At 53.2% G+C, this 14,912-nt stretch overlaps 6 protein-coding genes across 6 annotated transcripts; 1 reads left to right on the forward strand and 5 right to left on the reverse strand.

The window, feature by feature from the left end:
• Positions 1-397: 397 nt before the first annotated feature.
• Positions 398-1,976, reverse strand: N7459_008241 (acyltransferase family protein; the record flags this gene model as incomplete). The annotated part of the gene is made up of 3 exons (XM_056947409.1): positions 398-1,074; positions 1,158-1,785; positions 1,851-1,976. The coding sequence occupies 3 exons, from the start codon at positions 1,974-1,976 to the stop codon at positions 398-400; spliced, it is 1,431 nt and encodes a 476-aa protein (XP_056796919.1).
• A 1,183-nt stretch (positions 1,977-3,159) lies between these two features.
• N7459_008242 (transcription initiation factor TFIID subunit 11 family protein) lies at positions 3,160-4,481 on the reverse strand (the record flags this gene model as incomplete). Its single annotated transcript, XM_056947410.1, has 2 exons — positions 3,160-3,867; positions 3,948-4,481. 2 exons carry the CDS (start codon positions 4,479-4,481, stop codon positions 3,160-3,162), a joined length of 1,242 nt encoding a protein of 413 aa, XP_056796920.1.
• Positions 4,482-5,306: 825 nt separating this feature from the next.
• On the reverse strand, positions 5,307-6,866 carry N7459_008243 (adenosylmethionine decarboxylase SPE2; the record flags this gene model as incomplete). Its single annotated transcript, XM_056947411.1, has 2 exons — positions 5,307-6,685; positions 6,746-6,866. The coding sequence occupies 2 exons, from the start codon at positions 6,864-6,866 to the stop codon at positions 5,307-5,309; spliced, it is 1,500 nt and encodes a 499-aa protein (XP_056796921.1).
• Positions 6,867-8,430: 1,564 nt separating this feature from the next.
• N7459_008244 (TATA-binding protein-associated factor TAF6) lies at positions 8,431-9,894 on the reverse strand (the record flags this gene model as incomplete). The annotated part of the gene is made up of 3 exons (XM_056947412.1): positions 8,431-8,976; positions 9,048-9,466; positions 9,525-9,894. The coding sequence occupies 3 exons, from the start codon at positions 9,892-9,894 to the stop codon at positions 8,431-8,433; spliced, it is 1,335 nt and encodes a 444-aa protein (XP_056796922.1).
• A 538-nt stretch (positions 9,895-10,432) lies between these two features.
• On the reverse strand, positions 10,433-11,825 carry sfh5 (CRAL/TRIO domain protein; the record flags this gene model as incomplete). The annotated part of the gene is made up of 2 exons (XM_056947413.1): positions 10,433-11,126; positions 11,200-11,825. 2 exons carry the CDS (start codon positions 11,823-11,825, stop codon positions 10,433-10,435), a joined length of 1,320 nt encoding a protein of 439 aa, XP_056796923.1.
• A 1,354-nt stretch (positions 11,826-13,179) lies between these two features.
• Positions 13,180-14,725, forward strand: N7459_008246 (phosphotransferase family protein; the record flags this gene model as incomplete). Its single annotated transcript, XM_056947414.1, has 2 exons — positions 13,180-13,837; positions 13,917-14,725. The coding sequence occupies 2 exons, from the start codon at positions 13,180-13,182 to the stop codon at positions 14,723-14,725; spliced, it is 1,467 nt and encodes a 488-aa protein (XP_056796924.1).
• Between the last annotated feature and the right edge of the window lie 187 nt (positions 14,726-14,912).

The raw sequence follows: 14,912 nt of genomic DNA on the forward strand, positions 1-14,912 counted from the left end.
AATTTGCGCTTGATAAGAGGGTTAATTATATAGATTCATGTTTACGAAGTTGAATATACAGCGCAGTTCCATGGATGCTACCTATGTTCGAGACTGACTCGAGCGCATCAGACGTCACCATGAGAAGGCAAAAGTCCAACATCCACTATGTTCTTCTCGTCGGTGGGCAAGTTCGCCGGTGAGCCCGTAGTCCTGCTACCTCTACTAAGCTATTGCCTCGGAAGATTTGAGTACGTGGTGGATCATATGTGACCAAAACTGAAATAGTGGAGAAGACATCCAAAAAGCCCAGGTAAAGGCGTCCTTCCACCCGCCAACCAATGTATTTACAACACAACTCCACAACACCGAAAATGTTACAAAAGAGTGCTTGCATGACAACAAAAACAACACGCCATCATGAGTTTTGCATCTGCATCGGAATCGAAACAGCAGGCAGCGGCAACGCCGCCTTCTCATCCTCGACAAACACAGCCCGCTCCAGCTTCGCCGTCATGGAAGCACAGAACGAGTCCACGTACGCCGTCCAAGCAGCCGCACACGCATACACCAATCCAATCCAGATGGGAATGCTAATCGCAACCACCCCCGGCGGCCGGAGCGGCAACCAGTCCCGTTCATCGTCGGTGAGAGCCTCGCCTCCTTCCCAGGGCTGGCCGCTAATCCCGTACAGCATCCAGCAGAGAACGACGCGCAGCATGGTGCCGTGGATGAGGTAGACCGCGAAGCTCTGCTTGCCGAGCCACAGCAGGAGTCGATTGGAAAGAAAGTCTTTCGTTGATGGGGACAGGTAGATGGCGAGAATGATGAGATCCACGCCGACGGCAGTGTATCGTTTGCCGATGTTGACGTCCGGTGGGAAGATATATTGGGCGACATCAAACATGTAGTGCGACCAGGTGGCCCATTCTGGGTGTTCCCCCGGATAAGAGGCAATGAAGAGGCCTACCACGGTTAATGGGATAGTGATCATCTTCCGGCCGTACGGGTGCTTTTCAACCCAGTTCTTCATGGCCGCGTGGTAGGAGAGATCGCTGAGCAGCATGCCATAGATGGCTTGGATTTGGAAAGTTTCTGTCGAGCGGTTCCAAGTTATTAGATTAGATCTGGGTACAGCAATAGGTCCCTATTGGAGGATATATCCTCTTTCGACTCACCTGTGTCTTTGGTGGCATCCTGATGGAAATACAGCATCATTCCAAGACAGATGACCACCCGATACCGGAACTGCACAAACATTGTTGCGACCAGAAGAATGTATATCAACATAGACGCCTTTAGTAGAGGCAAGAGTGCCCATTGATGGTCATCATATGCCATATACCCGGTCGTCCAGGTCGACAAGAAGTTCTTGCCTAGTCGCACAACCTCGCTCCAAAACGAATCCTCCAGATCTGGCGCCGCGTATCGACACCACCAGCAATCAGATCGGTTGGCCACTGTAAACCCACCAAACTGAGCAACAGTCCAAGAGATCACGAGCGCAATCGTCGCGGGAAATATCAAGCGCGGCGGTCGGCGGAATGCACTTTTCGCGATAGTTGAGAAGGCCGACATGCTGTCGCCTGCACGGGATAGCTTGAGTGGTTTGAGCGCACACACGTAGCCGGTGAGGAAGGCAAAGATTGTGACGCCAATTCGGCCTTGCCAAGGGATACGGAGGATAGGCCATTGTAGGATACGAGGAGTGACGTCTTCGTTGTCGCGGGGGAAGAACAGATCATAGTCCCAGGCACGCGCAAGATGAGTTAGTACTACTAGGAATGAAGCCACGCCGCGGAGGCCCTGGATTTTCAAACATAGAGTTAGTCCGGCTTTCCTCCCAGATTAGGAGGGTTGGGTTTTCGTACATCGATCCATTTAACGCTTTTTCGTGGGTCGCCTTTGGTCGATGAGTCTCCCTGATTCCATAGTCGAACAGACGGCATTGTATCCCGCAAGCGAGTGTAGAGATGGGAAGATGAAAGGAGAGGCATGGTCTATATCAACAGCAAGGTGGATGTGTATTATCGCAAGTACCCCAACCATAGAGGGCACTAATATAGAAAAGAGAGTAACGAATGGCTTTCAGTAGAAAAGAAAGAAACGGAGAGTATGTAGAAACTGGTAGATTGAACAATGGACACGAAAGGATGGTGGAAAGAATGAATCCCCAGAAGGAGGCCAGGAGACGACAAAAATTGGCATGTTGCCTTCAAGGCCGGGGCATGATCGGACGAGCACAGCACCAGCGTCGCGCGAATTCGCCAAGAAAGGGGTTCCAAAGCCAACCGCAGCCCCGACCCCGAATCGGCGAGCACGAAGGCGAAGGGGAGCTGCAGAGAATGAGCATCTCGTCCGATCCAATTGCGCGACCACGACCCCGTCACGGCTCGAAAGGATCAGCGCAGAAGCGGTGGGATAGGCTCCTCCATAACGAGGGGCGTCACATATTGCAGATCTGGGCGCGACGATGGCTTGGTACAGCACGCCTCTGGTATGTCAGAAGGGGCACGACCCGGTGTGGCCGTCATGCAGATGTGCGGGCAAAAAGGGAGGCGGGCAGGGGACCGGCGGACCCTTGCAGCGGGAGAGACAGAGCCTGGATCTGGATGTGGCATGGATTGACACCGGACTGCCACTGTCTCTTCCATCTCTGCATGACAGCGAGGGAGAGCGGGTGAGTGGAGGAGTGGAAAGTGCTGAGGTATGGGGGGGAGGTGGGAGTGGTCACCCTCGGGCCGAATGTAGTCTTGGTGCGAGCCCTACTCAGCTTGCCTCGGACATCAACAGTACGCCTTCACATAATTGACTTGCCTGCAATTACTGCGGATGTCCTAGAAGCCACGGCTCTCGCTCGTGCCAAGCTGTCTCCAGCAGCCTACATAGATCGATAGCTGAATCAGCCACAGAGGAATGCCTGTTCTAAATTAGGGCTGCTATGCCACGAGTCACGTCGTACAAAGCAGCATTCACAGCATCAGGCACGGGAGGACCCGGAAAAGCCGTGGTATCGAGTCTAACGTGGCGTCGAATCATATCAAAACAGATCCAGTCCGCGCCTACGTATAAGGAGATCCCAGCGAGAGTCCTTATGGACCAACAGTGAAAGTGAAAGAGCCACCCATCCATCACGCCAATACGATTCAGGTAAGACGAAAAGCAAAAATTAAGGCGATCTCAACGGAACAATCTTCGTCCGCCAGTGGTTCCGGAATTCCACGTAAACGCTCCCTTCACGCCTAGGTTGTCCATACTTAAGCCCGAGAATCCGACACCACCGCCCTCGCCGTCACGTTTCGACCGGCGCAATGCCTCTCGTAAATGCGCTGGTAGAAGTTGACCACGGTGCGGGTTGGGTGGTGGACGGAATGGGCGTCGTGGAAGTAGAGAGGCCGGACTTTGGAATGATATCTGGCCTCGTTGGGAGGATGGAGAGGGAGACACATATTTTCCAGGGGCGGGAGATGATGAAGAATTGAGATTATTATGAGCTGGGGCTGAAGACAGCCTTTCTTGCCCTGGCTCGGGCTCTTCTTTCTTGACTCCGTTGCTGAAATTGGCCGAGCCCGTCCCCGGGCGAGGCGCGGCTGATGGAGTAGGTGTTCCCGTCTTGGACTGAGCAGCCGCAGCTTCAGCTTGCGCGAGTGCGGCCTTCTCTGCAGCAGCCTCTTCGGCCTCGAACGCAGTGCGCGCAGCCTGGTCGTGGGCATCCGCCCATTCAGCCTGCACTGTTCGTGCTTTCTCAATCATCTCGCCGGCAAAGACCTTGGTAAAACCGTTGACAGTAGTAACGACACTGGCCGGAACCGATTGCGAGAGCGCGTGGTTGACAATGCGACGAAGAGACTCCTTGCGAAGCTTGGCCCGCTTAAACAGGTCATATCGCTCGGATTGCATGGGGTTAAATGCATCGACGAGAATCCTAGAAAATAGCAGACATGAAGTCAGTCCCATCCACTTCGCACCGTATTGCTCAGCACATAGATCGCAAAGGGCACATACGCTAGATTCTTCTTCTCAGCCTCTGTATCAGTGGTGCCCTCCTCCCGGCCAAGAAGCTCGCCCTCGTCGTCGTCATCGTCGTCGTCCGCATCATCCGCACCTCCACCGCCACCGCCCATTCCTCCTCGTACTGAGCCTTCGACATCGGCAGATCCCAGCCGCGCATCGCCTGCCCGAAGGCTGAGTGCATCTTCACGCTCCCGTTCACGTTCCTTTTCCGCTTTGCTCTTCCGGCCACGCTTTTTGCCTCGTGCGGCGCCAGCGAAGACCCCGTCTGCGCTTGCTCCGCCTAGACTGCCTGTGAAACTGCCCGTCACGCTACCCGTATCGCTGGTCGCGCCGAAACTACGCTCAGTGGCATCGGGGTTCACGGGGAAGGAAGTCTGACGGAGGGGGTGCATGCGCGGCTTCTTGCCGAGAGGCTGTGAAGTGGTTGAGGAGATGGAAGGGCGCTTGAGAGGGTTTGTCGGGGTCTGGTAGGGTGGTGGTGACGACATCTTGGAGGTGAGTTCGGAGAAAGAGTGAGGCGTTAGAAAGTGACCGTGGCGAGGAGAAAATAGTCGGGGTAGATAGGAGAATATCTGTGCTGTAAACAGTTGATCTAGGGTGATATGACGACGGAGGGTGGCCTTGAGGAAGTCGGCTGGGACGGTGGTGATGGATGTGCTGGGCTCAGGACACGACACAATCTCGAGATCAAGCAAATGAGTCGAGAATATGTGTCCGGATACTGTATGGCTGCAGTTGAACAGTGTTGTCCGGGGATCCAGAGAAGTTACCTGGATGAATACCGCAGCGTCTGTCGCATGGCTCGCGATGACTTGATACCGGAGCTGCAAGACAAATTGCCACTATATACCGCCTTCCGTTTTAAATAAATACAGAGTGAGCCCTAAAGACGCATCCATGGCTAATAGTTATCTAGAGCACGTAAACATTGATGATCGGTTCGTTACTCTACTTTGTGAGAATGAAAAGGAGTGCAGGTTCAATCTCAATTATCGTCCAAGAATGATCGAATGAATAAATCACATGAAAAAAAGCCCGAAGCATCGCTGATGTAGGTCCAGTCGAAGCATGGTCGCGGAAAGATAACGGGGCGCTCACAGCATAGGTATGCAACGCTGCGTATTGATTCATGGATATAAAGATTGTAAGAAGAAAAAACTCGACATAGAAGCTCAAAGACACAAAAGAGATTGAAAATCACACTATTCAAAATGCTCAAGTGGGATTAACGCGGCAGCAAACTGACTAGAAAGAAGACGGAAAGAGAGAGAGATGGAATCAAGATCCGAGAACATCAGGACTAGCAGATACGGCTAGAACTTCTCTCCAATCCGGGGTGCCCCCCCTTTCCAGTCGTTGCGCTCATAGTAGCGGAACACAAGGTCGTACCCGTTCAGGTCATGCACAATGCGGTCAACGCGACGGTAGCCTTCAACATGTTCATTCTTGGGGTGGCGACGATGAGCTTGGCGCTGAACACTGGCCACATCGTGAAAACCGTTCACATTGGCATCGATTTCGTCGGCAGAAGGCTTGGTCTCGAACAAGGTGATGCTGAAGCGGCCGGGCTTGAAGATGTCGACAACCTGCTGGATGATATCGGCAGTAGTCTTGCCATTCTGCGAGTGCGGAACGTTGGTCTCAAATGACGCATACGAGCAATGCGGCTCGGGTGTCACATGCACCGTGAAATAATGGGTTGGTGCATTGCCATCCGGAGCAGGAACGACACCGTTGGCGGAGAAACCGCAGGGTGTGAACAGGTATGCGTCGATACGTGCGTCTGGGAACTTGCCCTTAGGGTAGACGTCCGATAGACCGCAGGATTCAGAGACCACGGTACCAAGTGCATGACCCTCCGTGGTCAATTCAGGCGGCAGGACACGACCACCTTCAACGTCAGGATCATCCAGATCAGAGCCATTACTGAAGACATCAACGTGCTCAATTCCTTGATCCTTGTCAAAGTTGCGGTAGCGCTTCTCGGCCACGGCGGTGGCATTGTCCAGATAGAATTGCTTCGCATTCTCTTCATCCAGGTCAGTCATCAGGACCTCCAAAGTCTCGTCGTGCTCGTCACAGTCGGCAACGGAAGCTCCCTGGGGGAAGCTGAGCACTTTGGTTTCGGTCTCGGGAAACTCGGCTTGTTCCTTGGGACTGGCAGGCGGCGTGAGAAGGGTGTTGGGCTCGGTCAGGTACAAGTACCAATGGTCTCCGTTCATCTTGCCGATCATGTAGGCGCTGCCATTGACGAATAGTCTGTCCATAGTACGGACCTCGTCACGCCAGCTGCGGTGAGGGCCACGCTGACGGTCGGGGAAGAGATAGTTCTTGCGGCTGTAAAACACCCGGTAAGGCGCCGCGGCGACTGAGATGCCCCGCGACGGGGCCGTGGTACGAGGGAAACCAGCAAACAGTGTCGCAATCTCCAAGATACGTGGGAGACCCGACAGCAGGGTCGTGGTGCCGCAAGTCTTGAGGATCAGCTTGTGGGGCCAGACGAACATGCTAGACTCTGAGAGGAGGTAGGCATCCACATCCTCGGATGCCACAACCGACAGGACCTGGCAGTTGACAAGATCGAGCATGTCCTTCCAAATTTCATTTGGCACCTTCTTTAGACCTTCGGGGCCAGCGGCGCCGAGCTCAGTGGCCGACGGGGCGAACCACACCTCAAGCAGCTTCTCAGGACCTGTTCGCAACTGTCAGAACGCTTGAATGTCATGCATGTTGCGAGTTGGAATTGACAAACCTTCGAAGGCATTGGAGGAGTCAAGGTCCTGGGTAGCCTCATAGTTGATGGTCAGAGAAGGCGTTCCGGCAAAAGAAGACGGAGACGCGGTGTAATTCTTTGGAATGCCGACGTAAACCATATCCGATGATTTATGCAGCCAAGGCTGATTGTCTGCTGTGCTGAATGGTGGATTGGAACGAAAATGCGTGACGTCGGACCGCCCTGGAACCGTGGAATCGAGACAATAAAGGCTTTAGAAGCACTGTCTACTTACCCAGACGAACAAGGGGGCAGTGCCCGTCTGAGAAGAGAAGGCCCTTGGGGGGGAGTAGAACCGGGACAAGCCAGGCAGATGAGGAGTCAAAATAGGCCAGAAGGGCCGCTAAGGAGGAAGGAACGCGAAGGAAAGGAAGAAGATGGTGCAAGGAATGGTGACTGTCAGTCCGGTACCCTCGTGCTGGAAGATACCGATACCGGTCAAAGTATCGGGTCTAGCAGACGAGAGTATCTGCTTCTTGGGAAGGGTATGGGAGAAAGTGGGAGCTGAGAACGACTGGCGTGAGTCGTGTTATCGTGGCCTGGACGCGACCCAACAGTCAGTACTTGTGCCGTGCAAAAAGATAATTTAAAGAAAAAGAAACACGAGACGGTAGCAGTAAAGAACAGTGGTGGACTAAAGTCCACAGCAACGATTTCTTGACGTAAGAGCTCGGAGCAAGAAACCATGTGTATTGGTCCATTAGGATCGACAGGAACGGGGATGAGTAGAGATGCGACCAGGTACGTACTTCGCAGGCTTGGACAGAAATCGCAGAAGATCCTTTGGGCTCATGGAAGGCAGTTAAGGAAATTCAGCTTAGATTTGCACGATGTCGCGCGAGGCCACGGTCGTCAACATCAGCGGGGGGAAGTCGGCAGAAGAGAATCGGTCAGAATGGGTTCAAGAAGCCCAATGAATGCCCGAAGTGGGATTGATTGCTCGGGTCGAGGGCAGACGGACGCCTTCCCTTTGAGAGTTTCGCTGGCTATTGCAGAGACGCGGTGGGTGAATTTCCGGGGCCTCGAGAAGAGGGGTGACAGCTGGAAAATGTTTGCCGCAACAGGCGGTTTGGTTGGTAATGAGCGATTTTGTCTGTGGGCCCGGGCTCGTGGGGCGCTACGGAGCAAAATCTGTCTGACATCAGAGAATGCAAGCGTTAGTTGGACACCACGGTCAGGCGCAATAAACAAGGCATTGGCGACCACCTGGGGGTATTGCATACCAGGTAGACACGGGGAAAACCTTAGGACGGTGCAGATCGTCTAGGACGATACCTCAAGATGCGTTGAGGAGGAAAAGAAGGAAGCCAGAAATCAACCGGTCCCGAATCTTGGAACTCACGCGAGCGGTGAGCGGGGGCAGAACAACCCGAAATTGACTTCCAAGGTTTCCCCGGCCGCGCATGACATAAGCGATCTACGGGGTCCAATCCATGGATAGATCCATGGACGCATGCATTGAATCAACAACGCCGTGGACGTGAGCGGGAGCAATTGCCAGTCTCGAACTAAGAACATATTATTTTTTCCTTGAAACGCCTAAGAAGTCATAACGCCATGCCGGATGGACGTGACTGAGCCGCAGACCATCCACCCCTTATCCCCCCATTCCGTTGGTATGAACATAGTACAGGAAACAGGGCAAGAGAAAAAAGTTGGAGATCTCAGCCATCCAGAAGCAAATGGGCCAGCTGCACCTCATTGGCATCTGCAACCCGAGAGGCAATCAGTTCGCCCACTTTATCCGTTAACTGTGCACGCAGTTCATCGGTCACGGTGGAAGGGTGGCCATTGGCCAACGTGGATTGGCCATCACGAAGGGCCGCCAGGACAGCAAGGATAGCATCGAGTACTCGTTCAGCGGCAGGCCGACGAGCAGCATCCTCTAGACCATCACCGAGGAGCTTCGAGTAGTCGTTGAGATTGGGAACGATGAGTGCGCGCACAACTTCCGCGCCACCCACAGCTTGGAGCCCAATGACCGCCCCATAGTGCGCACCGAATGGCTTGGACGGGTCCAGGAAACTCTTCAGGCAGGACCGCACCAGACGAGGCTTGAGCATGTGCGAGGAGTGAGAATACTTCTTCGCAACCAGGCCGAGAAGGGAAGCTGCCAGGTCGCGAAGTGCGAATTGTTCAGCCACCTCAGCAGCCCCGCCGAGTTGCCGACCAACGAGACAGGTTAGGATGGATGGAACGAGCGATGCAATCTGAGCAAAGAGGTTAGCACCTGAATTACGACAGGACTCAGTGGAGCTGGAATTTGCCTGGCGTCACTCACGTATGGGTCGACATAGAGGGATTTATTCTGTACCAAGGCCTCGGCCATGTGCATCACTTGGGTCAGAACGAAGATGTTCTTCAGACTGTGGGTAACTTTCTCGGCGATGAATTGCACAAAATATGGCACCAGCTGATGCAGGCCGGGGTCATCCCGTAGACTAGCATATCCTGAGGTCCGATAATCCTCGCTGGTCTCATCCAAGAATGCACTGCACACTTTCTCAAAGTACAGCTGCAGCTCCTTGGACAGCACGTGCTTGACCAAGGGTTTCACAGCCACATCAACAGTACCGCTCATCGCTGCTAAAGTCGAATTGGCGTTCGGACCCTTGGAGACTAACTCGAGATTGCGTGAGTCGGCGGCGGTCGGATTCTGGGGGATGGATGGCTGCACGCCTTCAACGGCAAGCCAGTGACCTGTACAAGAGATTGGTAAGCCTTTGTGGTCAGAACTTGATTTCCAAAAGGGACTGACCTGTGAATGAAACTTCACGGGGGACCTTGGGCAAGGGTGCATTGATCAACTTCTCAAAATCAACCTCTTCATCTTCAACGTAGAATAGCGGCTGTCCGGGCCCCAACGACGCCTCACCGAACCGCAATGGACGGAGCGATTCGTACCCATACAATGGCTCGACATCGAGGGTCCTCAGTGCCAGAGAGATGTCCTGTGTGGTGAGAAGCGTGCGCTTTCCGTGTCGCATGGATTTCAGAGCCTCCTCCAGCACCTGCGCAACGCGGTATTCAACGTCGCGGGCAAGATTCTCAGTCACATCGTGGTTAAGATTGGCGACTCCAACAGATTCTGCGACATCGCGAATGTTGTCCGGATTCCAAACGGACATGGTTATTCGGGTGTGTCGGACGTGCTGTCAAAGGGCTTTGGATGAGAGTTGAGATGATGCGGAGGGATTTGGATCGAGCGACGTGGAAGAGGCGTGGCGAGCAGACGAATTGGTGATCAGGAAAAATTCATGAGCGAGCGAGTCGCATTCTGAGCGCACCACAGCAGGAGGGCGGTAGAAATTCGGAACGAAGTGAATGATGGTATATATCGCCCGATCTCCATCGGTCGCAAGATGAAGGAGCTTTGTCGATAAGAAAGTGAGAGGTTGCGCAAGTGGTCGTGCAGCCTGCCGTACAAGCTTGGATGGCCGCCGAGCGCAATCTGTTATCTTTGGATTTCATTCAACGCGCCTGGAATATTCTATCCACAGTAGCTTGGTTTGAAGGAATCGCTCCACATGGGATTATGATTATTTATCGCTGTCTACAAAACGAACATGTAAACGGGGCATCAACTGCCTCGGATCAAAACAAGGAGAGTGTCAACCACTGCTCCTCCGGGTATCACAGATGGGCTCAACTGAGACCAGTAAACGTTCACTTGGCTTCTTCAGTTGCTCCCTCAGCAGCCCCCTTGGGCTCCTCCTTGACTTCCTCCTTGACTTCCTCTTTGGCTTCCTCCTTGGGCTCCTCCTTGGGCTCCTCTGCAGCATCTTTGCTAGCCTCCTTCGCAGGTTCTTCCTTTGGCGGCTCGGTCTTGGGAGCTTCCTCGGCCTTTGCAGGAGCCTCGGCAGTAGTAGTCTCGCCAGATGGTTCAGGGGCCTTGGTGTCCTCCTTCGCCTCGCTGTCCTCCACCAGCTGAACCGAGCGCGCCTCCTCCTTCAGCTCCGGACCCTTTCCTCCATATGCCTTGGGGATCTTGTCTGCTACAGCGGACGGGAACTCACGAGCCAAGTTGGCACCATTGCTGATGGGGTGGAACTTGCGAGTGGTGTTGCGGCTGAGAAGGAGCTTCATCGCCGAGAACATCCAGCCCATGATGCTAGGAACATTGACAAAGAACTTCTCGCGCAACAGCTCGGGGTACGCGGTCGAGAAGACGTCAATGGTCTTCTTGGTGGCTGCGCGCACGGCAGGGTCCATGCGGAAGAACTTGACGTTGAGGTAGTCGTGGACCTGAATCATCTGATAGGGGTCCTTCTCGCCGTCGTACTCAATGACGGTCGTGGCATCCTTCATCTTGAGGTCTTGGACAGCCAACTCCATCAGGGCCGCGCGCCACTTGACGAACCTATCGCAGGCGTTAGAATCGCATTTCACTCTAGTCTTCTCATACGCGATGGAGGAGAGGAGGTTTCACTGACTCGTCGGAATCGGCAAAGGTAGCAGCCATGTCCTTGACAGCGCCATAGATGTTCCAGGTAAACACCAGCGGGCGTCCGTCCTGCTCGTAGGTCGTCAAGTACCCCAGACCGCCATATTTGGCGGCGCTGTAACGGCCCGATTCGATCAGCGCGAGAGGGTCTGTCTGCTTGCGCCACTCCAGTGCCTTGCGCAGCTGCTCCTCAGCGGCCTGGAGGTTGCCCTCGTTGGCGCGCAGGAACTTGATCAGGACATTGACGGTGGGGATATCGTCGCTGTCCTTCAGGGGCACCCCCCACATCTCACTGTGGCCGGTCTTGGTGAGAATGGCAGGGAGGTGTTCAAAGAATTGGCTCAGCGAGGGAATGTTGGTGAGATATGCAGGCTTCTCGGGCTGCTTCTCCTCGGGCTTTGCCTCGGACTCGGTGGGGGCAGCAGGAGCATCTTGGACAGGCTCGGTCGCCTTGGTAGGCTCTTCCGACTTTGCGGGCTCTGCTGGGGCCTGCTCTTCGGCCTTGGTAGCCGGTGCAGCAGGAGTCTCAGCGGACTTGTCGCCAGCCTCGACAGCCTCCTCGCGCTTTTCCGGCTCCGTGGTGGGGGTCTGTTCAATGGGTTTCTGATCGGACATGATGTGTGTTGATGATGGGGGGGAGCGATAGGGGGGAAGGTGAGACGAAGCACTCAGGGGGAAGCGGAAAGAAAAGAGGCAGGGGCTTGTCAACAATAAGAATCGAACTAAAGACGCCTGGGCAACGCGACCAGCTAAACCTCTTATCAATCGAGGCCCACTCCGGCTCCGTCTCTTTTGATGACTGCGGAATGGCTTCCTGCTGGCACTCTACGTAAGTCGTTCTGATTATAAGTGTTTCCTGTCAACTAATTTCCCCTGGAACTCGCGCTGTGCCAATAATCACCGTGCTGCAGATCCCCGGTAGCACGATGGACGCAGCTCGAAACCCGATCGGCACGCCAATGCCAATCCAGGCCGGCCGAGACGGCCGCCACCGCTGTCACCGGAGACGATCTAGGCATGAATCGACAGGGAGCAATCTGCCAGAGCCGTGTGCGCTAAATAGGACCGTTGAATGGACCGTTGAGTTTATTTTAGTAGTGACCAGTACCAAAGGGTTATGGTAAATCTTTTGATTGTGTTTTTAATATAATATGATCTAAGCAAAGACTGATTAGGGACTAGATAAGCTAGTAGTAAAAAGTAGTAAAAAGTAGTAAAAAGTAGGAATCTATAGGAATTCTCGTTGCTTTGTTATCTATTGTGAGTAGCCAATTACTGGCTGCTTTGGTCAGTGTTGCTCGATAGGGGGGCATTTCACTCCAATCACCCAGAATTCGTGCCCAGATTATCAGAGCCTGGGTCAAGACGTTCATAGTAGGAGGTTATGGGATATTTGCGACACTATTAACATTGCATTGTAATTATGTGATTTCTGTAAACTACGTGAAAATGAAGATGATTCGTTCATTATAGGCCTTCACCCATCAAGTGCACACGGATATATGAACAATCCAGATATATTCAATCACATTAGATCCTCCCATGCCTCATTTTCTGGATAACAATAACAATGAATTCCGTGAAACTGTGAGTATCCTGGAGCTGTTGTGACAGATTATGGTTGCTATAGTTATAGGCAGTGATAATGCGTGGCAATGCCATAGATCGCTATTTTCGTCATCAAAAGTCAGTGTTCAACTAGAGCTGTATTTCACTAGAGCAAAGATCTCGTGTTTCTTATTAGAAAGTTATAGTACTCAATCCCACCCTCCATCCTCGGGACTTGCAAGTAAAATACCCATTTCCCTGGCCGAGTCAAAGTCGATCAAGACCGGCATTGACCAGCAGGTTTGTTGAACGCACGTGCCTTGATGTTGATCGTCGGCTCCCCTCGTGCGTCTCGACCAATTCTCACCAGAGCTACATCCGGCCCCTACGCTCATCGTCAATTGAAACCTTCTCCAATGTCATGGAAACCAATTTCCTGATCGATCTCGTCCACGAGATGCAGGGCCAGCTTTGGGTTGACAAGGTGAACGAGACCCACAGAACGGGCCGTCTCTGCCAGTGGGTATCGACTTTCCATCCCAATCAGCTTTCCTGTCAACTTGACGGTACCTTTCACCATGGCGCATTTAATGCCGGCATGAAGATGGTTTTCAGTGACAGCACTGCATGGATGGTTCGTTTCCCTCGTGTGGGGATGGTCTCTGACGATTACACCGACGAGAAGGTTGCCATGGAGGTGACAGCCCTGCGTCTCATCCACAATAAGACTACTATTCCTGTCCCACGAGTACAGGCGTGGGGACCTGCTGCCAGCAACCCGCTTGGTCTAGGCCCGTTCATCATGATGGACTTCATTGACGGTGTGAGCCTTAGCGACCTTTTGCAGGACCCCGACGCCGAGTGTCCCAGCCGAGTCATGAGAGAGGACATCAGCGATGGCGATATTGAAATTATTTACAGGCAGTTGGCGGCTTTTCTTCTCCAGCTTTTTAAGCTTGATTTTGACCGGATCGGCAGCCTGCCGTCGCCAGAGCCTGAAGCCCAAGACCCAACGCCGCCACGGCCGCTAACATTTAAAGCACATAGCATCCTACAAAATGGAGGAGTGAACACTTTTGGTACGACTTGTAACCATCTTTTTCTTTTCTCATCCCTAATGCATCAGCCAAATGCGTTAACTATGCAACCGATGTCCAGGTGACCGAGCACAGGGGTTTGCGACGACGACCGAGTATTTTCTATATGTCGTTGGGCAGGATTGGGAGCAACTAGTTCACCAGCCGAATTCTACTATTGGTTCATACGATTCCCAAAGCAAATACGTGGCGTTTCAGGTCTTGAAAACCCTGATACATGAGTTGGTCAACCCGGAGTACGACCATGGCAAATTCAAGCTGATTTGCGACGATCTCGGCTTGGCAAATCTGATTGTCCGCGGCAAGGAAGATCTCACTGTTGTCGGAGTAGTTGACCTCGAGTGGTCATACATCGGGCCCGCCCAGCTATTTGGCTCGGCGCCGTGGTGGCTTCTTCAAGACAGGCCCGTCAACAGCTCATGGGACTGCGAGGGCGACGAGTTGCCCAGAATTGCCGACCGATACTTTAAATCCCTTGGAATTTTCATACGTGTCCTGGAGGAGGAAGAGGCAAAACGGCCCGCGCACAAAGAGAAAGAGCTCTCTAGTCTCATTAAGTGGTCCCAAGCCTCCGGGGCTATGTGGCTGCATATGCTCCTCTCAACCGGCTTCAATGACGATTGCAGCTTTCCCTTTACACAGCTGCGCCGGCATGTGGGGACTACTGAATGGGCGAGGCGTGAGAACGAATTCGACAACGTAAAGGAGCTTGAGGAGTTCGCGAAGCGAAAGGTGAGCGAGCTGGATCAGTATGATGAGGCCTTGGAGAAGATGGAGGAAAACAAGGCACTCGTGGACAGCGGGAACATGACAAAGGAGGAATTCATGGCACAGTTCTCTGAGCTTCTGAAAAAGCAGTGCTCCCTATGAAGCAGAAAAGGACAATGGAAATTTGTCCCCCAAACACCAGGGAGCAATCTGCCCCAGCCGCGTGCGCGAATAGGACTGTTGAATGGACTGTTGAGCCATCCACCTGGGGAGAAAACGAAACTTGTTCTATATAGAAGAGAATAGTAGCCGGCCCTAATCAGCCACGTATAATACTTATTCTAGATCC

Source organism: Penicillium hispanicum (assembly GCF_028827665.1).
Source record: "Penicillium hispanicum strain IBT 35686 chromosome Unknown utg000007l_segment0_segment0, whole genome shotgun sequence".
Classification (NCBI taxonomy): Eukaryota; Fungi; Ascomycota; class Eurotiomycetes; order Eurotiales; family Aspergillaceae; genus Penicillium; species Penicillium hispanicum.